Here is a 23,190-nt window from a genome sequence, read left to right on the forward strand (position 1 = left end):
CATTTTGATCCTCTCCCCCAAATTATTCAAATTTACTGTGCATAATCCTTTTAAGGAGCTTCCCAGGTGACGCTAATGGTAAAGAACCCGCCTACCAATGCAAGAGATGTAAACGATGCGAGTTTGATGCCTGGGTTGGGAAGATGCCCTGGAGAAGAGCATGGCAACCCACTCCAGTATTTTTGCCTGGAAAATCCCATGGACAGAGGCTGGTGGGCTACAGTCCGTAGGGTCACAAAGAGTCAGACACAAGTGACTTAGCATGCATGCAATCATCCTCAAACAGCGTTTTAATCATATGACTTCCCTGCTCAGAACCCACAGTGGGTTCCCATTGCCTGCTTCCTGGATATGCAGGTCTAGTGTTACAGACCTGTCATTTAACTCTACCCTTCCTGTTTTCTAGTTCTCCCCACCAAGAAGAGTGCTCCCCACCGTGTTCTTATCTCCCTCACCTCATTTCACATACCCATTCCCACCACGTGGAATACTTTCTTCCATGTTGTCTGTGAGTTCATATTTAGGTTCTCCCTCAAATCCTGTACTGCAGTTATCATGCTTTTATCTTCATATTGCTTTTGGTATTGTCTCATTTGGAGCATGAGTGTACAGTATTCCAGGAAGTTAAATTAAGGGTAGAGATTATTCCTGTATTTTGTCAAGGTTGGGATTTACTCTGCTTACAAACTAAAAAACCATCCTATTACTATTTCTTGGATACTGGTAAAGGATACAATGAAAGACTTTATTATCCATGACACAGTGGGCAGCCTGAGCATCAGCACATTAGTATCAGTTCCTCTTGCATCAGAGTTGCACCTGGGAGCATCAGGGAGATGCTGTGTGCGTGGTGTTTCTGTGTTGCAGCTGAGGAACACTGAGTTTGGGGAACAGATGCTTTTATAGGAAGCAGCAGGAAAGTCTCATCATCTCTCACAATGATCAGTTGCAGAAGAAACCCCAGGAAATGGCCTGGGTAATAGAGCAATCAGGGCCTGGCAGTCTTGGTACAACCCATGAAGACTTACAGTAGTGCAGGAAGTCCCAGAAGGATTGTCCTCTCTCCGTATCTTACAAGTTAGATAAAAAGACATGAGAAATTTCCCCAGCATCACTCAGGGGATGTGAGAAATACAGCTCTAACTCTTCTAGATCAGAGATCTAACTGTTTTAAGTCACAATGTGCCCCCTAATCTTTAAATTATTTCTATGGAATAAATTGAGCAGAGCAAGGAACTCTTGAATTTGTACTTAGCACCTAAATTTCTTATGTTGCATCAAAACAAAGAAGATTGACAATTGTCCCAACTTCTAGATGTTCCCAGAAATAATCTGGGTATTCTTCAGTGGTGTGGAAGGAATTCTTCAGGTAAAGGTACTTGAAGAAGCCTGGGAAACTTGCCGAAACTAAACTTCATTATAGTATCCTATGGGAGCCCAGTGAAGAGGAGATCAGTGTGATTTCCTAGGGAACTCTTGGACAAGGTGGATTAGAAATGAACATCTTTTAAAAATTAGAAACAGTTACCTAAAAGAAAGCAGTGTTTTCCTCTATTGCTCACAGTGTTCTGACTCTGAATGCGGGTTTTTTTTTTCTCACACCCACCAGTTCTCCAACATCACTTCAATTCGGACTCTATCTCCCTGGGGTTAACACAGGCTCCACAAGACGCCCTCTCACTTTTAATGTGGATCACAAGTCTAAGTTGTCATCAGCATTCACTTTCTATTCACCCTTCCTCTCAGTTCCTGACAACTATACTAACCTACTTCCTGTTTCTATAGATTTGCCTCTTCCAGACATTGCATATAATGTTTGTGAAGAATTGGCATTAATTCTTTAAATGTCTGGTAAAGTTCAATAGTGAATCAATCTGGTTTTGGCCTCTTCTTTATGGGATGTGCTTTTTATTATGAAATTAATATCTTTACTTACTATAGTTCTATTCAGATTTTCTATTTCTTCTTGAGTCAGTATTGTCCTTGGTAGATGTGGTCACACCGAACAAAAATCTAAGTCAGTTTCTCTCTCCAATGATGCCCAATAGTTTCTTCTTTAGCACTTTACTTTCAATGATTCAATTATCCTAAGTTGTCACCCATGCTCTGATCCACCAGCTCTAAGTTAGCGGTTTTCATGACCCCCTCCTCAAGTTTTATAATTTGCTAGACTAGTTCACACAACTCAGGAAGAGTTTACTTGCTAGATTACAGGTGGGTTCTAACAGAAAACACAACTCAAGAACAGCCAGATGAAAGAGATGCATAGCAGCACAAAACTTCCATATCTTCTCTGGGCACATCACCCTCCCATCACCTCAGTATGTTCAGAAGCTCTCTGAACCCTTCTGTTATGGTTTTTAAGGAGCCTAATTATGTAGGCCTCAAATGATAATGGTTTAATCATTGATTAAAACCTGGTTCCCTGTAGCTCAGATGGTAAAGAATCTGCCTGCAATGCGGGAGACCCAGGTTCAATCCCTGGGTCGGGAAGATCCTCTGGAAAAGGGAATGATGACCTACTCCAATATTTTTGCCTGGAGAATCCCGTGGACAGAGGAGCCTGGTGGGCCACAGTCTGTGGGGTTGCAAAGAGTCAGATACGACTGAGACACAACTGAGCAAATAATACTGTTACTACTCTTACGATTGCACTCTCCAATCTCCCGCCCCTCTCCTCTCTCTGGATTTGTAGGTGGGAAGTGATGGCTGAAAGTCCCAACTTATCGCACCACTGGTTTCCCCTGGCCACCAGCACCCCCAACACCCCCACCCCCACCCCGGTGCTTCAGAGGCTTTCTAAAATTCACCTCACCAGCATAAACTCTGATTGAGAGGAAGTTGTTAGGAATAACAAAGATACTCCTTTTACCTTTGATGTGGAGCTATTTCAGGAACTAGAAAGAAACAGAATATATCAAAAGATGCTCCTATGGCTCTTATCACTTGGGAAATTATTAAGATTTTAAGAACACTGTATTAGGAAGTGGGGACAGAGAGAGAGAAATTGATTGATCTCTTTATTTCACAATACCTGATTAAAAATGAGTAAGAGTATACAGGTGAGTGGCTTTGGAATACTAAATATCCAGAAAAACTTATTCATTTCAATGCTAATGGCAATCAAAAGGGGTTTTTTTGGTTATGTTCAGCGAAGAAAACAGCACTAAATTATTACTGGAGGCTAGCAGGTAAACCATGACCTGAAGCAAGAGAAAGCAGAAGCTATTTTTAATTATGGAATTTTCCAAGTATATAAAGTAGAGTAACATAAAAACTCTTTAACTTTTCCATCACTCAGCTTCAATTATTATCACTGTATGCTGATCTTATTTCATCTATCACCCCCCCACATTTTTCTAGAAGTTTTAAAGCAAACTCTAAACATTGGTTTATTACCTGTAAATATTCAGTACCACACCTAACAAAATTAACAATAATTTCCTAATAGTATGTACTATTCAGCCCATTTTCAAAGTCTGCTTGTCAGTGTTTAAAAATCAGGATTCATATGCTATATTTTATTATGTCTCAAGTTTTAGTTTTTTTTTTTTTAAATTAAAGCTTTATTGAGGTATAACTCACATATCATTAAGGGTTACCACTTTAAACTGTACAGTTTAGTGGTTGTTAGTATATTCACAGAGTTGTGCCTTCATCACCACTGTCTAATCCCAGAATATTTTCATCGCCCTATAAAGAAACTCTGTACCCATCAGCATTCACTCCCTATTCACCCTTCCTCCCAGTTCCTGACAACTATACTAACCTACTTCCTGTTTCTATAGATTTGCCTCTTCCGGACATTTCATATAATGTTTGTGAAGAATTGGCATTAATTCTTTAAATGTCCGGTAAATTTCAGTAGTGAAACAATCTGGTTTCGGCCTCTTCTTTATGGAATGTGCTTTTTATTATGAATTTAATATCTTTACTTACTATAGTTCTATTCAGATTTTCTATTTCTTCTTGAGTCAGTTTTGGTAGTTTATCTTTCTTAAAAATTGTCCTTTTTATCTAGGTTATCTAATATGTTGGCATACAACTGCCCAGACAATCCTTTTTGTTTCTGTGAGGTCAATAGTAGTGTCTCCTCTTCATTTCTAATTTTAGTAATTCTTTTTCTGTTGGGCAGTCTATCCATTTGTCAGTGTTACTCATCTTTTCAGAGTCAACTTTGAGTTTCATTGGTTTTTCTCAGTAGTTTTATTTGCTATTGATTTCTACTCTAATCTTTATTATTCTTTTCTCCTTAGGGCTTTCTACTGATAAATGTATTTATTGATTGCCCTTGAGGAATCTATCTATGAAATCATGGAATTAGGACATGCTGGAGCTAGAAGCACCAGTTCACTGCTTCACAAACATCAATGCGTATACCGATTGGTTTAGGTTTTGGTTGAAGTGCAGAATCTGATTCAGTTGTAACATTGGAGGGCAAGTTTTCCCATTTCGCTTCCAGGCGATGCCAATGTTGATGTTCTAGGACCACACTTGGAGTGGTAAGAATCTAGGTCATTTGGTATCAGAGTTGTTAGTGGGGTTTTTCAAACCATGTTGTTTCTCCCCATTCCAGGCATATTAGTGTGCCCCCTGCTTGAGAATTGGTGCTGTGATTAGTTATGAGTGATACAGGTATGTGATGTCTCTTAAAAAAAAAAATTACTGAACAAGTAATTTTACAATTGAGGAAACAGGCTTCAAAGAAGTAAGATTCCGTGCCTGGCATCATATAATAAGCTAATTAGCACAGATGATTCAGGTCAAATAGAGTAAGGCTATTGGGTGGATATAGTCTTTCTGCTGATAAGGCTTAATTTTAGCAAAATATATCTTTGAGTATGCTATTACTAAGAAAAGGTAACAATCAGGATAAATAGCAAAATATTTCTTTGAGTATGCTATTACTAAGAAAAGGTAGCAATCAGGATAAATAAATTTATGGTTAAATTTATTTTATTTATTTATTTTTTGGCCCTACTGCACAGCATGTGGGATTGTAGTTCCCCAACCAGGGACTGAACCCATGTCCCCAGGAGTGGAAGCATGGAGTCTTTGGAAAAAAAAAAAAAATTCATTTTAACATAATGTAGAAACTGTCAAAACTAGGTCTGAAAATATTTCAGGTGGGTAAACTGACAACATGGAAGCATGCAGTCTTAACCACTGGGCCACCAGGGAAGTCCCTCTAGTTAAATTTTCTTAACTCCTTTAACAGATTTCAACCCAGAGAAAATATTACTTAAGTGAATTTCCTCTTTATTACTCTTGAGTAGAAGCTTATTTGATATCTCAAATGACATTAAGGAGAATAGATACAGATATAGATACATAGATAATCTAAGGGCCCTAAGACTTTATTGATTATTTTTATTTTTTTAATTTATTTTTTAATTGAAAGATAATTGCTTTACAGGATTTTATTGTTTTCTGTCAAACCTCAACATGAATCAGCCATAGATGTACATATATCCCCTCCCTTTTGAACCTCTCTCTCGTCTCCCTCCCCATCCCACTCCTCTGGATTAATACAGAGCCCCTGTTTGAGTTTCCTGAGCCATACAGCAAATTCCCGTGGGCTATCTATTTTACATATGGTAATGTAAGTTTCCATGTTACTCTTTCCATACATCTCATCATCTCCGCCCCTCTCCCCATGTCCATAGGTCTATCTTCTATGTCTGTTTTTCCATTTTTTCCATTGCTGCCTTGTAAATAAATTCTTCAGTACCATGTTTCTAGATTCTGTATATATGTATTAGAATACAGTATTTATCTTTCTCTGTTTGACTCAATTCACTCTGTATAATAGGTTCTAGGTTCATCCACCTCATTAGAACTGACTCAGATGCATTCCTTTTTATGGCTGAGTAATATTCCATTGTGTATACATACCACTTCTTTATCCATTCATCTGTCAATGGGACATCTAGATTGCTTCCATGTTCTAGCTATTGTAAATAGTGTTGCAAAAAACAATGGGATACATGTGTCTTTTTCAATTTTGGTTTCCTTAAGGTATATACCTATGAGTGGGATTACTGGGTTATATGGTGGTTTTATTCCTAGTTTTTTAAGGAATCTCCATACTATCTTCCATATTGATTATTTTTAGATGAAGATTGAATAAAAATTCATAATTCTTTTGTATAAATTTGTCATCAAATTAGTTAAATGGTGTTTTATTACAAGATCTTTTTAGTACTTTCAGTAATTTCTTTCACCGTAATGGGCAATTCATTTTATGCTTAATTTTATACTCTTAAGAACTGTTACAACAGAAGTTCAAAATAGCTTTATTTAGGAATTATTGGTCTTCAGTCATTTTGAACTTCAAGTAAGCTTTCCTTTCAATATCTTTCTGTTAGTTGGTCATTTTAAGTCTCATATTAATGCTTTTAGGTATCATTGGGAAATTTCTCTATGACAACTGTTTTGTTTCACATTTAAGATAAAAGTTATTGTACTACATATGAATCATTCCCTCTTTACCAAGAATTGGGTATGATGTAGCAAACTTAATCGGAGAAGGCAATGGCACCTCACTCCAGTACTTTTGCCTAGAAAATCCCATGGACAGAGGAGCCTGGTAGGCTGCAGTTCATGGGGTCTCTAGAGTCGGACACGACTGAGCGACTTCACTTTCACTTTTCACTTCCATGCATTGGAGAAGGAAATGGCAACCCACTCCAGTGTTCTTGCCTGGAGAATCCCAGGGAGGGGAAGCCTGGTTGGCTGCCGTCTATGGGGTCACACAGAGTCGGACACGACCGAAGCGACGCAGCAGCAGCAGCAGCATACTTAATATTAACATGATGTTAAATATAATTTACTTTCCTTCAGTTATTAATAAAACATTTCAGTATTTCTCCATATGCGCATTCATCTTTGCATTGTGAAAGTGAAGGTCACTCAGTCATGTCTGACTCTGTGACCCTATGGACTATACAGTCCATGGAATTCTCCAGACCAGAATACTGGAGTGGGTAGCCGTTCCCTTCTCCAGGGTATCTTTCCAACCCAGCAATCAAACACAGGTCTCCCACACTGCAGGTGGATTCTTTACCGGCTGAGCCACCTGGGAAACCCATCATTGCACTATAAGGAGGTAAAATAGGATCTTGGAGAGATGATTGGTTTGCAGAATAGTGTGACTAAATGTCACTTAGCGATGTGACTTTGGGTCCATTTTTGTCACTGCTATTGACTCGATGAGCCACATGACTGTAAAATTTATGAAAACTTCCTCTTACGGAAATTAGCAGCCTTAAAGAAGTGTAGCCAAGACCCAAGTGCTCTTAAAAGGACTTTGATTTGAAAACCAATGTAGTTTATTATAACTGCAGTCGTTTCTACAGGGTTTCTGTAGTCCACTGCTCCTGCTGTGTTTCCCATCAAGACTGTTTATACCACCATCCAAATCTAGAAACAACCAGATAATTACCAAAACTAGAAACGCAGAAGTTACATTCCATTCTTTCTCTTTCTTCTTTCAATCCACATGGTCATCAAGTCGTGAAATTCAGACATTCTACCTCTAGAAGTCTCTCAAAGCCAACTCCCTCTTCTCCACACAGCACCCACTGCTCTAGTTCCAACCCTGATCATAATTTCTCTCCTCAGCTTTTGCAGTAAACCTTACTTGCTCTTGAGCTCTGAGTTCTTAGTCCCTGCTGATCCATCTTCTACAAGGCTGCTAGAACAGCTTCTCTAAAATTCAAATCTGTGACATTACACCTCACACCAAAATCTGCTGGCTTTAAGGTAAAATCCATGTTCCTTGAACAAAGCCCTTAGCATCTCTCCCTTACCTATTTCCCTTGTCTCATCTCACAGGTCTTACTTATAAGTATCATAAACTTACTGCATTTTCTTCAATTTTGTTTTCTTCCACATGCTCTGTTCTTTCATATTTCTGTGCCTTCACCCTAGCTGTACTTCATTTCTGCTCCTTTCATAGCTCTCCTCCTAACCCTTCCTTGCCTTATTTCTCTTTATCCTTTAAGACTCAACTTAAAAGTCTCATCCTGTAGTGGTTTCTAGTGGCATCTAGTGGTTTCTATATATTAATTTTGTGCTCTGGTACCTCTGTGAATTATTATGTTTCTGTAAAAATTTTAGTTTGATTTTCTGGGTGTAACATTAGATTGTTTGAGAGCAATAATACATGATCCATGGTTTTACAGGTTATATGTTTCTTTGTCTTCTCTAATTGCATTGGTCTGCCAACCTCAGTACAATGTTATGTAATAGGCATGGGTAATAGATATTAAACTTTTCTGAAGAATACATCCAATGGCCGAGGAAATTGTATTGGACTTAGAACTTGCCTGAAATCCTACATTAATATCATATCTACTGTCTTTACCAATCTGAGCCACCAACCCCCTGGACAAGGGAATGACTACCCACTCCAGTATTCTTGCCTGGAGAATTCCATGGACAGCCTGGTGGGTTACAGTCCATGGGGTCGCAAAGAGTTGGACACAACTGATCAACTCTCACTTTCACTATCTTAGCTTTAAATATATATAAAATTTACATTCGATTCCATAAAATGGGTGTATATGGCTTAACATGAAGACATTTTAGTTGTCCTGTAATAAAGTTAATCATTGTTGAAGATGTTTAATGTTTATTCCGAAATTTCAAGCATTCTCTGTAAGCTGCCCAGTTTTGTTGTTTAGGCATCTATTTACCCAAGTTTGATGAATAGTAAGCACTTCAGTATTGAGGACTAGGTCTTTTATCACTGGGTTCCCAGCATTAAATACAGTGTCTAACACCCAGTAGATGCTCAATATTTATTGAACAGATGAATGAATAAACAAAAGTTCAGTTTTGGAGAAATTGTGTTGAATGTTAGCATTGTGAAAAATTAAAATTTTAATTATTTTTTCTCATAGAAAAAGTATGACTAACAACATTGTGAAAGTTATGCATTTAAAAATAATTTTTGGTCTATACAATAAAAACAGAACTTTTAAAAACCTTTAATAGTTATAAGCCTAAAATAGAAAAGATCACATTATAAGTATTCAGCTCAATCAATTTTTAAAAAATATTCATTCATTTAATAACTAACCCTTTACATGTTAACATAGATAACTTACTTTTCATGAAAACTGTATTTCTTCCCCCAAAATGTTGCAAGAAGGTGTCATGTGTTATATTTGGGGAAATTTGTTTAATGTCTGGCCTCAGAGAGGACAGCTAGAATCTTACATCTACTTCCACATTTCTTTTTTTTTTTTAATTAGTTAATGTTTTAGGTCCCTGTTGGCTATCTATTTTATTTTTTAAAGCACATTTTGATGTGGACTATTTTTTTAAAGTCTTTATTGAATTTGTCACAATATTGCTTCTGTTTTATGTTCTTGGTTTTTTTCTGTGATGGATGTGGGATCTTAGCTCCCAACCGGGGATGAAATCTACACCCCCGACTTTGGAAGGTGAAGTACCAACCATTGGAGGTTCCTAGTTGTTTGTTTTAAATAGAGCAATGTGTATATGTCAGTCCCAAACTATCCCTCTGCCCAACTCCTCCTCCATGGTAAACCAGACATTTTTTCTCTAAGTGTGTGAGTCTGTTTCTGTTTTGTAGATAAATTCATTGGTATCATTTTTTTTTTTTTGATTCTACACAGAGGTGATATCATATGACATTTGTCTTTCTGTGACTTCACTTGGTATGATAATCTCCAGGTCCACCCATGTTGCTGCAGATGGCGTTATTTCATTCTTTGTGATGGCTGCAGCTCAGTGGTTTTTCACATACTCACCAGGTTCACCAAACTAACACCGTATCAAGCAGAACTTTACCTCCCCTTCATAAGTCCCTCCATACTCGCTTCCAGTCATTGCAGCCCTTTTTAACGGCATACATTAGTTACACAAAATCATTTTATACTTGAGTACAATTCAAGACAAGTAACAAACTGACTAGAGCATTTCTTATGACAAATCAAGCTAATGATGTAATATTCATCGTTAGTAGCCAGAGTTATAAAATGGAGAAAATTTATAAGTACTAATTATTTTCAGTAGTTAAACCAACCAGGAAACAAATGTAATTGTAATGACCATACTCTTATATACTGCTAACACAAAAATGTTGATAATAAAGCATGAAATAATCATTTGACTTTTGTATTAAATAATAATGAGCAATAAATTCTTTTGAGCTCTTAGGTCTAGTTGTCAAATTACCCTGATTTTTGTTTGGCTTGCTTTCATTTGTTCAGAATAATAATTCTCCACAGGGAGAAGATGTCCTTCGGCAGACTCTTGGCCGTATCTGGAGATATTTGGGGTTGCCATGCCTAGAGGGTGCTACTGACATCTATAGGGCAAAGGCATCCATTACGACTAAATTTAATTCACAGAACAGCCCCACACAAGAAGGAGTTATCTGGCCCAAAATAGTAGTAGTGCCAAGGTTGAGAGTAATATTTCCTAAAGAATGGGAGGGCTGTTTATGTTTGACACATGTTAATTCAAGCAGGTTATAGCACCATACTAACCGGAGTCTAAAGTATTAGGAATTTAATTTCCCTATGCAAACTGCGTTATTAGGAATTTAATTTCTTTCTGTAGTTTATGCATCCTAGACACTATAACCAGTTGTCTTAAACATTCCTGCTACTGATTACAACGGGATGAGGCAATGTAGAAGAGCTGGTACCGCCACTTCTGGAAAAATGCCTCAAAGCCTGGGGTTTTGTACTTGTTCCAAATCCAGCTCTCCCCACGTGACTGGTTGTCACTAGGTTGGAGTTAGGTTGTGTACGTTGACTAGCAGCATTGTTTAATTTTGTTGTTGCTGCTAAGTCGCTTCAGTCGTGTCCGACTCTGGGCGACCCCATAGACGGCAGCCCACCAGGCTCCCCTGTCTCTGGGATTCTCCAGGCAAGAATACTGGAGTGGGTTGCCATTTCCTTCTCCAATGCAGGAAAGTGAAAAGTGAAAGTGAAGTCGCTCAGTCGTGCCCGACTCTTCGCGACCCCATGGACTGCAGCCCACCAGGCTCCTCCATCCATGGGATTTTCCAGGCAAGAGTACTGGAGTGGGGTGCCATTGCCTTCTCCGGTGTTCCTTGTTACTACCTCACAAAACAACCACAACCAACCGTCTTATCCTAAACCCTAATTTTGTTGTTAGGGCCCTGAATTAATGGTCTGTTGAGGCCCTCTAATGGACGGGAACCTGGTGGTCCGGAGTCGACCATAAAAAAGTAAAAGAGAGAGGCTGATATTCCCTGGTTTACGCGGAAAACCAATAAAGTCCTTGACACAGGGCTTGCATCGCTCACGAAGACACCGGGCGCCCTCTCGAGGCGGTGAAAGCACAGTGCGCCTTCTCAAGAGGGTCTTGGAAGCCCGGGTAGGAGAGTGAGCACAATGGGTTTCTACGCTCCAGAGAACTAGCTGGAGGGAGAGAGAAGAAAGAAAGACACTGAGACCCAAGCTCTGATGGAGCAAAGGTGTTTTATTCAACATAGCGTGGGTATATATACTGTCTTACAAGGTAGCTATTTTCAGCAAAGATAAAGATCAGAAGTCCAGACTTACAAATTATCAAGGCAATCCATATCATCAAAGAGAGAGGGTTGTGAATAATCACTTTTACTGTATGGTTCATAAAAAGGAAGAGGGTCGTAAATAGTTACTTATCACCATATGGAAAAACTAAGAAAGGAAATGCATGCATTCCTCAGCCCTGGGAGCGGTTTGCCACCCCTCTTAATTCCTCAATATTCAGGAATTAATAAGGAACAGAGGGTTCATGACAGATCCAAAACAGCACACAGGATGCCTCCTGTTAAATGCCTCCTGACAATGGTCTACAGACCTGAGGCCAAGAGAGTGGTACCTTATGGACCACTAGTTAATCCAACTCCAGCCATGTTTTCCTGCATTAAGTGGGGAATCCAGCAGCTCTCCACAAACGTCCATGCAAGCCCACACACCCCTGCCCTATTCCTTTCTCCCAGGGATTGTGGAAGGTCGGATACAGTACAGTGCACATAAATGCTAGTCATAGTGTTGGAAATTAATATCTGATAAAGTTCTTCATGGCTTTTTTTCAGGGATAGTTTTTTTGTGTATTTCATTGTCCCTTGGGAGATTGTTCCATTCTTGACAAGTTTGACCTGTAGTAAACAGAGAAACCAGATTTGAGCCATGGTCCTATTGGTGTGCAAGAATTAATGGCAACATAGAAGTTCTGACCTTCCTAATAAACTATCCTCTAAAGAAATTACCTCGGAGAACAGTACAACAAACCAAAATTTGTATAAACCTCAAGTTCTTAAACTTAATGGAGAAGAAAGTGAGCTTAGAATTTGGCCAGTTGATTCTGTTCCATTTAACCATGAAAGCAGATATAAATGAAAACATTGTGTGAAGAAAATTACTTGGAACAATTTGAATAAAATAATCTCTGCTTTGTTTCTATTATGGGAGCATGGGCTTTTATTAGTATTACTTTTAGTCCTCCAAAAAAGGTAAAACATTTCATAGTTCTCTAGGTCTTTTCCAATTTGTATGGAAATTTAACATATTTGGTGTTTGGGAGGATGCAGATGTCATAGTGGTAAGAGCATTAAAGAGCATTTCATGCTATAATACATCCAGGTCTATATTCTGCCCCTTAGGAAGTGTTTGGCCTTGGATCTCTAAACCATTACAGGCCGGCTTTAGCACCTGGAAAGGGGAATAGCACTTAAATGATGGAGTCACAAGAATTAAATAAGATAACTGTAAAAGAATGGTCAGCAGGAGGGAAGGATGCACATCATTTGGAGTCGCCGATGCGTTTGTAAGTGGATGATAGTTGTCAGGAGCACGTGGTTTGAAGTCAGAGAGACAGAGTGTAGACTCTGACTCTGTCATTTGTACTGGCTGTGCCTGGGTCAGCTCCTTTATTCTCTGAGCCTCATTTCTCTGCTCTATCAATTGGTGCTCTTGGTGTACCTGTCTCCTAATGTGCAATGAGGAGGTACTGAGGTCTTCATTGTAAGAACCCACAGGACCAGACACAGGGTACGCACCTGTGGAACAAAGATGATTCAGACTTTTGTCAGGTAAAATGTGGTATTTCTTCCCTTTCCCCAGATGGTGTAATTGGTTGATGAGAGCCACGTTAAGTCTATGTTAAGTCTTAAAAATAATTTCGCAGTTGGTGAAGTTCTAAGACTGCATTATACTGATAATGTTAATTGTTCATTTAAGAATGCTCAGTTTAAATAATAATTCTACCTAGTATAAATATTAATAATGCAAATAACATGTTAGGAACAAAGTTTAAGCATTTTATCCTTTTTTTCTACAGTGGCTTTATTTTTTTTGAGCTTCACACGCTGTAGAGAATGGGTGGGGCGGGGCCAGGGTAGAAGTGGCCTGTGTGGGCGCTGTGCAGTACTGAGTTATGACCAGCCTAAGTCAGGGTAGTGGCAAAGGCGTTGGTAAGAATATTAAAAGACTGTACTCAAGGTTTAAATTTTCATAAAATAAATACACCTTTTAGTGTTCTGCCAAGAATATTCCCAAGGAAGATTGGCATCTCTCTTTTTTTTTTTTTAAATAGCAAGTTCATGGTGGAGAAGAACACAGCAACTATTACTATAATTTGGTGTCACTGCCTTGATTCTTGCCAAGACACCAGTAGTCTTACCCACTGTGACTTTTGCACCATCAATGCAGATGTCAACGTAGTGAAATTAGACTGAATTTTTAAATATGCTATTTCCAGTAACCAGGCTCCATGCTCTCCCCCCTGGGTTTGCAGATCCTAATTATCTCATGGCTAACGAACGCATGAACCTGATGAACATGGCCAAGCTGAGTATCAAGGGCTTGATCGAATCTGCTCTGAACCTGGGGAGAACTCTGGATTCCGACTACGCACCTCTGCAGCAGTTCTTTGTGGTGATGGAGCACTGCCTGAAACATGGCTTGAAAGGTAGGCCGTGGCCTCAAAGTGAGAATGCGCATGCACCTGTGTCCTGGCAATACGTGTCCAAGAAGAGAAGCTTTCCTTATGGAGCCAAAGAATAAGAAGCCTCTTGAATTCATATTAATCCACTGGGATTCGACATGTGGGTACAGAATGTCGGTACATGTGCGTACAGAAATATGTTTGACGGTATAAGGCTTAAAAAATATGGATCCTGAAAAGCTAGAGCTGGAAGCACTGTTACAAGTATCGAGTTCAAGATGACAATTGTGCTTCACTGGTGGATACAGCTCTAGAGTGGGGCATGATTTGCTCAAAATCCCACAGCAAGTAGGGGCAAAGCAAGTGCTAGAACTCTGATGTCCTGACTCTTGCTTCCATGCTCTTCCCACTTAGCCATAAGCTTTCAAGGGCAGGACCTGGTGTTATTCACCTTTGCTTCTTTTCCTCCCCAATCTTTGATAACCTGCTCTTGAGTTACATATTCTTTTCCACTGGACTGTTCTCTTCACTAATACCACACAGCTTAAAGCACAATATTATTAAAATATTTTATTGCTCATATACAGGTGGGCCATAAATTCCTCCTGAAAGAGGAAGAACTGAGTCTTGGGAAGTAGGGAATACTTTATTTTTATGAAATGTTATCAATTCTGAAAGCATGAATAGTTTTAAGACTGTATGATAATCTGGGATTAATTCCCTGAAAAGCACACTGAATAGCTAGTAGGGTATGTTTGTATGTGTGTGTTAAGAGTATGTTTATGTAAAAAATATTAAACTACTGCTTTGTTTTTATCACCTTAGCTAAGAAAACTTTTCTTGGACAAAATAAATCCTTCTGGGGGCCTCTAGAACTGGTAGAAAAGCTTGTTCCAGAAGCTGCAGAGATAACAGCAAGTGTTAAAGATCTTCCAGGACTTAAGTAAGTTTAAGGTTGAATTCTATGTGTCAGGGAAAACATTCTTCTCAACTACTTCCTTTAGGAGTGAGACTGAAGACAATGATGACCATAATAATGTATTTTATAACAATCCAAAATGCATAATGTTGTTATGAATAGACATTGTTAGGAGGGCCCTGGTAATGTAGAATATTGAGAAGTGTGAGGGATAATTATTATTGACCTAAGAGAGGTTGTCTTCATGTTAAAATACCAAACATTCTCTTATTTTTTTCAAAGCACCTGTGGATATCAGCTAGTGAGTCTCAAAAAACTAGATCTAGGGAGGTGGCATGTTAGACTTGTCTTCTGGAGTTTGAGAACCGCAATTAAAACAGTTGTCAAGTGAACTGCAGGAACTGACTGATATCCATAACCTGCCTTGAAATTTGAAAAAGAGTAGGTGATTACCTTCCCAAACTAGATTGGCCTAATTTTAATCAGTTAGAGGTCTGAATGGCCTGTGTCCTCGTTACTGTTATTTGGGTACTTACATGATTCATACTAAACTTAGGATTTATCAAAACAAATCTGATGGGACATTTTCAGTTTGGCCTCCCAGAGGTCTTCAAATTGTAGACTCATTCAGTAATGAATTCCTCGCAAGAGCATTTGTCCCAGCACACCCCTGGCCCCCACCAGCCCTCACAGAGCTCCTCACATAGGAGTGTGGTGACAGGGGGGCGGTGTGTGAGGAGCGCCTCGTACACACACTGTGCTGAGGGGTCATTAGCAGGAATGAATGAGCCTGTCCCACTGTGGCCTCCGCCGCTGCTTCTACTGGTTTTTCGGTTTCTGTGTTTTCGTAGAACACCTGTAGGCAGAGGAAGAGCCTGGCTTCGTCTGGCACTAATGCAAAAGAAACTTTCAGAATACATGAAAGCTTTGATCAATAAGAAGGAACTTCTCAGGTATGAAGATCTTCTTGTTGAACTTTCTCCTTTTCTCAGTATGTTCTGTATCATATTAGGTTGAATCATATAAATTTATCACTTTTGTGGATCAGAAGCAGTTGATTCATGACAGTTTTACATAGTTCAGCTAATGCCTTCTCCCACATCAAACACACACACATGCTTAAGATTAGATGCTTTTCTATTAAGTGTGCTCACACTGTCGCTGTGGCATAGGTATGGTCCTTGCAGGACAGGTCAAAACTTAACACCTTCAGAAAAACAGGAAAGGCTTTGACACCCTCACATATACCCAGGCTGTGTAAGACAAGAAGTTGACATGTAACATTAAATTCCAATGCAGCACACAAAATAGTTTCAAGCTGGATCATAGGTACAGATGGAAAAGAGAAAACAATAAAACTTTTAGAAGACACATAAAGTACACCAAAATTTCTCAAACAGGACACAAAAAGTTCTACCTATAAAGGAAAAAAAAAAAGAATAAATTAGTTACCTTAAAATGAAGAACTTCTGTTTATCAAAAGACAGTCTTTAGATTAAGAGTGAAAGGCAGCTCATTACTCTAAAGGAGATATTTGTGATATGTAATACATATATTCAACAATGATGCATATTTAGGGTATATAAAGAACTCAGTCCTTCAATCCAAAAAGAAAAAGGCAAATGAACAAATATAAAAATGGTAAAGGACTTGAACAAGCATTTCACAAAAGAAGAAATTGAAATGACCAGTAAACACACGAGAAGATCCCTAACTTCACTAGCCATTTGTACATATGAGTTAAAACAAGAGTGTGATAACCTCACACAACCACTAGAATGGCAAAACTGAAAAAGATAGATAATGCCAAGTGTTGGAGAAGATGTGTAGTAACTCTGCTGGTGAGTTAATTAATATAGAAACTTAAAAATACTGCCATCCTCTATAAGAGCTGATCATAGGCATTTCTTGTGACCAAGTATCCCACTTCTATGAACAAGAATGTTTATATCTATTAGAATGTTTGTACCAGCCCCAAATATTTATAATAGACCCCGAGTGTCTATTCACAATAGAATGGGTAAATAAATTATGGTGTACTCATACAGTGAAATACCATATAGCAGCTACACACAGCCATATGGATTAATCTGGTTTTGTTGGAAACCAGACATGGAAAATACTTGGAAAATACTCTGTGTATTATTCCATTTATATAAAGTTCAGAAACATATACACCTTACCTTTCATGGTAGAAGAAGTCAGGAAAGAGCTACCATTGGTGGGGTGAGGGTACTAAATCAGGAGTAGAAGGGAGCATAACGTGGTTTTGGAGGTTCTGATAATCATACTGTTTTTTAATACGATGGTGGTTACATGGGTATGTTCTCTTTATGAAAACACAGTCTGCCGTATTGTATGATTTGTGTACTTGTCTTTATGTACCTTATAAGACTTTAATAGTTACTGAAAGAAATACAAATACAGCATATTGCCTCTGAGAAATAGTATAAGAACAAGTAACAGAATTTGAAGACATGATTGAATTTTCCAAAAGTCTAGTTTCTACAAGAAACTACAAGATTGCACTACAGAGCCTAATATGGAGCATTGTTTTAATGTTGCTGCAGCTGCATATGCTACTGATTGCTGTTTTCTTGCCTAAGAAAATTAAGCAAATCAGGAGAAAGAGAAACAAGAACCATTCGGGAAAGCTTATTTATTTCTACAAAGAGAAGGCTCAACTTTCCAAGGGTCAAGCTATGATGAGGCGTAGGGTCTAGTGTTCGAGCTGTAAGTAGCTACAGGGGAGTAGAAAGAAAGTGAGAAAGTATTAGTCCCTCAGTCTTGCCCGCCTCTTTGTGACCCCATGGACTGCAGCCTGCCTGGCTCCTCTGACCATGGGATTTTCCAGGCTGGAATGGGTTGCCATTTCCTTCTCCAGAGGATCTTCCCAACCCAGGCATCGAACCCAGGTCTCGTGCACTGCAGGCAGATTCTTCACTGACTGAGCTACCAGGGAGGATACAGGGGACTGTCTTCAATCAAAATTATTTGAATCAAAATTATTAATTCAAAGTGAGGTCCAAAGAATTTGATCTTTACCCACAGAGCACCAGAGTTAAATGGGTTCAGTCTTATGAACTAGACAGAACATTTTCAATCACTTTGACTCAGCACTTTCACACCCAGGGTATGTCTTAAGAGAAATGCATGTGTATATGTACCAAAAACCATGTACAGTAGTGTTCATAAAAGTACTGTCGACTGTACAACTGAAAGAGCAAATAAAATGGATCCACTGTAGTTTATTCCTACCATGGAATACTGTCCAGCACTGGAAGCAAATGAACTACCATTGCATACAACAATATATACAAACCTCACATATAAAGCACAAGGGAAGCCAGACAAAGGAAAATGTGTACTGTATGGTTTTGGGGAGAGAATAAAGTGTTAAAGAACCTTGTTCATTCCAATTCTTAGTTTTCTTCACAGGCTATTAATATGTGTGCAGTTATCAAGAGAGATGGTAATTTGCAGATTATCCATGTGCTGCTTTTGAAGTGTTCTACCATTTGTTAATATTTTTAATAGAGAATCAAAAAGAAAAGAGAAACTCACATCAATGAGATGTATTATTACCAATCATTGAGGTTGACCATGAACAGTCAGTCCCAAGTGACTTTGTTGAAAACAAGTAGATTGCAGTGATGTTTCAGTTATGATATCAAATTGGTTGAAATGAATATTTCAAGTCATTTCATCTGTATGTAATGATAATTTGGGTACATCATGAAAGAATATTTAATTATTCAGGGGTCTTCTAGGATTTTTATCCATTCAGAATCATTCAAGTACTTTGCTTCTCTTTTACTTTTTTATTTCAAAGTCATTTTCAGCACATTATGCCTGGTCTGTGGAATTAGTTGTGGGAATAGGCCAAAACTAGCCTAACTGTTGATTAGAGAGTTGGCTAAGGAAAAGGGAGTTTTGGCTGAACATACTTATACTACAGTCATACAGTGGAATGGTATAAAACCAGTATAAATGAAACTGCAGAAAATTATCTATTGAAATATAAAGATACTCACAGTATTGTTAAGACAAAAAGAAATTCACAATGATTTAATGGTATAATGCCCTTTTCGTCGGAGAAGGCACTGGCAACCCACTCCAGTACTCTTGCCTGGAAAATCCCATGGGCGGAGGAGCCTGGTAGGCTGCAGTCCATGGGGTCACTAAGAGTCGGACATGACTGAGTGACTTCACTTTGACTTTTCACTTTCATGCATTGAAGAAGGAAATGGCAACCCACTCCAGTGTTCTTGCCTGGAGAATCCCAGGGACGGGGAAGCCTGGGGGGCTGCCATCTATTGGGTCGCACAGAGTCGGACACGACTGAAGACACTTAGCAGCAGCAGCAGCAGCCCTTTTAGTATCCCTCAAAAATAAGTATCAGTTCCCTTCAGTTCAGTTGCTCAGTCGTGCCTGACTCTTTGCAACCCCATGAATCGCAGCACACCAGGCCTCCCTGTCCATCACCAACTCCCAGAGTTCACTCAAACTCATGTCCATCGAGTCGGTGATGCCATCCAGCCATCTCATCCTCTGTCGTCCCCTTCTCCTCCTGCCCCCAATCCCTCCCACCATCAGGATCTTTTCCAATGAATCAACTCTTCACATGAGGTGGCCAAAGTATTGGAGTTTCAGCTTCAGCATCATTCCTTCCAAAGAACACCCAGGACTGATCTCCTTTAGGATGGACTGCTTGGATCTCCTTGCAGTCCAAGGGACTCTCAAGAGTCTTCTCCAACACCACAGTTCATAAGCATCAATTCTTCGACGCTCAGCTTTCTTCACAGTCCAACTCTCACATCCATACATGACCACTGGAAAAACCATAGCCTTGACTAGATTAGATGGACCTTTAGTATATGTCTCCATAAATGATCTGAAACATTATATATCAAGGTCTTAACAGGTCATTGGTGGGTAGAATTACAGGGTTTCTTGTGTACGTCTTTTTGTGCTGTTTTTTTTGTTTTTTTTTTGGTAATGAAAACTGATTTTATTAAATAAAAGATAACAAGCATTTTAAATCATCCTCAACCTATTATACATGCTTGTTAGGCAACTTCTGCTAATTAGCCTAAAGCGAAAGAATGTAACTAATTTGACAGTTACATTTTTTAAATGTTTATTCACTATGTTAAAGGAATGTGGTACTTAAATAGAATTTAAAATAAAGCAGATCGAGGGGGGAGGGATAATTAGAAGTTTAGGATTGACATGTACACACTATTACATATAAAATAGATAACATGGACCTGATGTATAGCACAGGGAACTCTACTCAATACTTTCTAATCACCTATATGGGAAAAGAATCTGAAAAAGAATGGATATATGTATATGTATTACTAAATCACTTTGTTGTATATCTGAATAACATGATATTGTAAATCAACTATACTTCAATATAAAATAGAAATTAAAATATGCATATTTAGTAAAATAAAAACTAAAGCAGATCAAATAAAAAGGTAGTTTTTAAAAACAAACTTAACAATTTTTTTAGATGCATGAAAGATTGAAAAATTATCCCCTGGTGCACTGCAAATATAAATATGTGGGAAAGCATGAATACTCACTTCAGTGAAAACACGGTTCTGATCACTTTTCTTTCTGCTAGTCTATTTTCTAGAGTCTGTTCATGTACCTGTTATCTAAAATGAAGTATCCAAGTAATATCATAGGTGACCATATTTAACCACAAGACAAATGCTTTACTTCTTGTCTCATGATTACATCACTGGATTCTTGAGGTTTTATTACATAGAGCATTCCATGGATTTCTCTTGCAGTGAATTCTATGAACCCAATGCCCTCATGATGGAAGAAGAAGGAGCTATAATTGCTGGTCTGTTGGTGGGCCTGAATGTCATTGATGCCAATTTCTGTATGAAGGGAGAAGATTTGGACTCTCAGGTATGAGAGATATACTCGGTGGCCTAGTGTATCAGTCTGAGTTATCTCAGAATTTGGATTCATCAGATTATACCAACCAAATTAGCAGAAATTCTGAGTCATAAATAGAATTTTCTTTAATTTTGATGTGAATATAAAAAATTATACATAATGAATATTTTTCAAATTCTTGTCTTAACAGTGATTCCCATTAAAAATATTAAATATATATATATATAGCTACGTGGTTCAGTGGCAAACATACACACACACACGTATAGACCAAAATATATACACAGGAATTTAATAGTAGAATATTTGAAAAAAGAAAAAGAGAAAAAAATGTTAAACCTTAATTAATTAATTTATTTAATATTCAGTTAACCTTAAATTTGGGCTTCCCAGGTGGCTCAGTGGTAAAGAACCTGCTTGCCAAGCAGGAGACTCGGGTTCGATGCCCAGGTCAGGAACTGTAACTGTAACTGGTGGGTTACAGTTCATGGGGTCACAAAACAGTCGGACACCACTTAGTGACTGTAGCCCAGCAGGCTCCTCTGTCCATGGGATTCTCCAGGCAAGAATACTGGAGTGGGCTGCCATTTCCTTCTCTAGGGGATCTTCCCGACCCAGGGATCGAACCCAGGTCTCCTGCATTGCCGGCAGGCTCTTTACTGACTGAGCCACCAGAGAAGCCAAACAAAACCTTAAGTTTATGTTAAGTGTTCTGTTGACTTTCTTCATCATATCCTACTGACTTAATCTTGAGTCTTACAACCCTTGTCAATTCTTGATTATAATAAAGCATTAAGTTTTTTATTAAAATTTCCTAGTAATTATCATGACTATAATACTGTTTTTAAGCGCCTAGAAAGAGACATTTTGTTTGTTGTTGTTCAGTTGCTACGTTGTGTCCGACTCTTTGCAACCCCATGGACTACATTGTGCCAGGCTCCCCTGTCTTTCCCTATCTCCCAGAGTTTGCACAAATTCATATGTTATGGCTTGGTAAAAGTATCTAATTTTATATTAAATTCTGAAAATTCTCTCTGTAGGTTGGAGTTATAGATTTTTCAATGTATCTCAAGGATGGGAACAGCAGTAAAGGTAGTGAAGGGTACGTGCAAAGAAAATTTGTTTTCTTTTTTTCTTCAATGTTGTTTGATAGTGTTTAAAGTTTACAACTGTACTGCTTTAAGAGATTTGCTGAAATTATTTCTGATGATATATCTCTAATAGAGTCTTATAAAAAAATATCTATTGTGCCTGCTAAACCCTAAAAGGGGTTTTAGTTCAGTGGATTTTCCTGGTATGTGCTTGAGGGGCAAATAAAATAAAAAGTTTTATAAAGGGAATCTAATGCTCCATCTCTCAAAAGTAGTGTTTGAAAACATGGTCTTCTTGACCAGAAGAACTGCATTCTCAGTTTGCTTAAATTTGCCCTCTGACATGTGCATCATGGGATTATGTAAAATGTCAACATTACGGGGAGCTGAGTATATGGGAACTCAGCACTAAACTTCTGTAACTCTAAAATGATTTTAAAATTGAAAGCTTTTAAAATATTCATACAGTACCTTGCAAATTAGCAGTCACAAGCTTACCCTTTACCCATTATAAATGTGGCTGCTGCTGCTGCTAGGTCACTTCAGTCGTGTCCGACTCTGTGCGACCCCATAAATGGCAGCCCACCAGGCTCCCCCGTCCCTGGGATTCTCCAGGCAAGAACACTGAAGTGGGTTGCCATTTCCTTCTCCAGTGCATGAAAGTGAAAAGTGAAAGTGAAGTCGCTTAGTCATGTCCGACTCTTTGTGACCCCATGGACTGCAGCCCACCAGGCTCCTCCGTCCATGGGATTTTCCTGGCAAGAGTACTGGAGTGGGGTGCCATTGTCTTCTCCATAAATGTGGCAGGTGAAAGCATAATTAGCCTGAAGTGTTTAACCTTAGGCATTGAACTAAATTATATTGCTTGTCATTTAAGTAGTCCTAGAGGTATGTGGCCTTGAAGTTTTCTTTCAGTTGAAAAGTCTGTCTAACTTTTGTCTGTTCTAGATTAGCTGTTCCCAGAAGTGAACCTCCTTTTTCCACACTTGATTTTCTCATGTAATAGTAAACATTTGATCTTTGTGAAAGCCCTTTAAACCATTCATTGTGAAACCAAATAGCACTTAAAGGCAAATATATTGCCTTTGAGAACAGTTATTATTTTACCCAAATAAGCTTAATTCAATTCCTATGACAAATGGAAAATTGTTCTTATAAATAATACTAGCAGGTTGCACAGAGTCGGACACGACTGAAGCGACTTAGCAGCAGCAGCAGCAAAGCAGAAAAAAAAATCTTTGAATTGCAAGAAGATAATTTTTTTTCTTTAAATGCCTCTAATAGATTATACATTATACCTGTAACCTAAGTTATTAAGGT

General features: G+C 38.5%; 1 protein-coding gene across 14 annotated transcripts in view; it reads left to right on the plus strand.

The window, feature by feature from the left end:
- RUFY3 (RUN and FYVE domain containing 3) overlaps positions 1-23,190 on the plus strand; it is a 95,012-nt gene that overhangs the window by 46,205 nt on the left and 25,617 nt on the right. For all 14 annotated transcript variants that reach the window (XR_008717181.1, XR_008717183.1, XR_008717182.1 and 11 more), the window contains exons 2-6: positions 13,789-13,962; positions 14,764-14,881; positions 15,709-15,810; positions 20,665-20,788; positions 21,820-21,881. Coding sequence is in view for 11 of the 14 variants with exons in the window: in XM_055588743.1 (XP_055444718.1) it covers positions 13,789-13,962; positions 14,764-14,881; positions 15,709-15,810; positions 20,665-20,788; positions 21,820-21,881 (580 nt within the window). In the remaining 3 variants the exon portion in view is untranslated. The remainder of the gene's footprint in view (positions 1-13,788; positions 13,963-14,763; positions 14,882-15,708; positions 15,811-20,664; positions 20,789-21,819; positions 21,882-23,190) is intronic.

This window comes from Bubalus kerabau, chromosome 7 (assembly GCF_029407905.1).
Source record: "Bubalus kerabau isolate K-KA32 ecotype Philippines breed swamp buffalo chromosome 7, PCC_UOA_SB_1v2, whole genome shotgun sequence".
Taxonomy (NCBI): domain Eukaryota; kingdom Metazoa; phylum Chordata; class Mammalia; order Artiodactyla; family Bovidae; genus Bubalus; species Bubalus kerabau.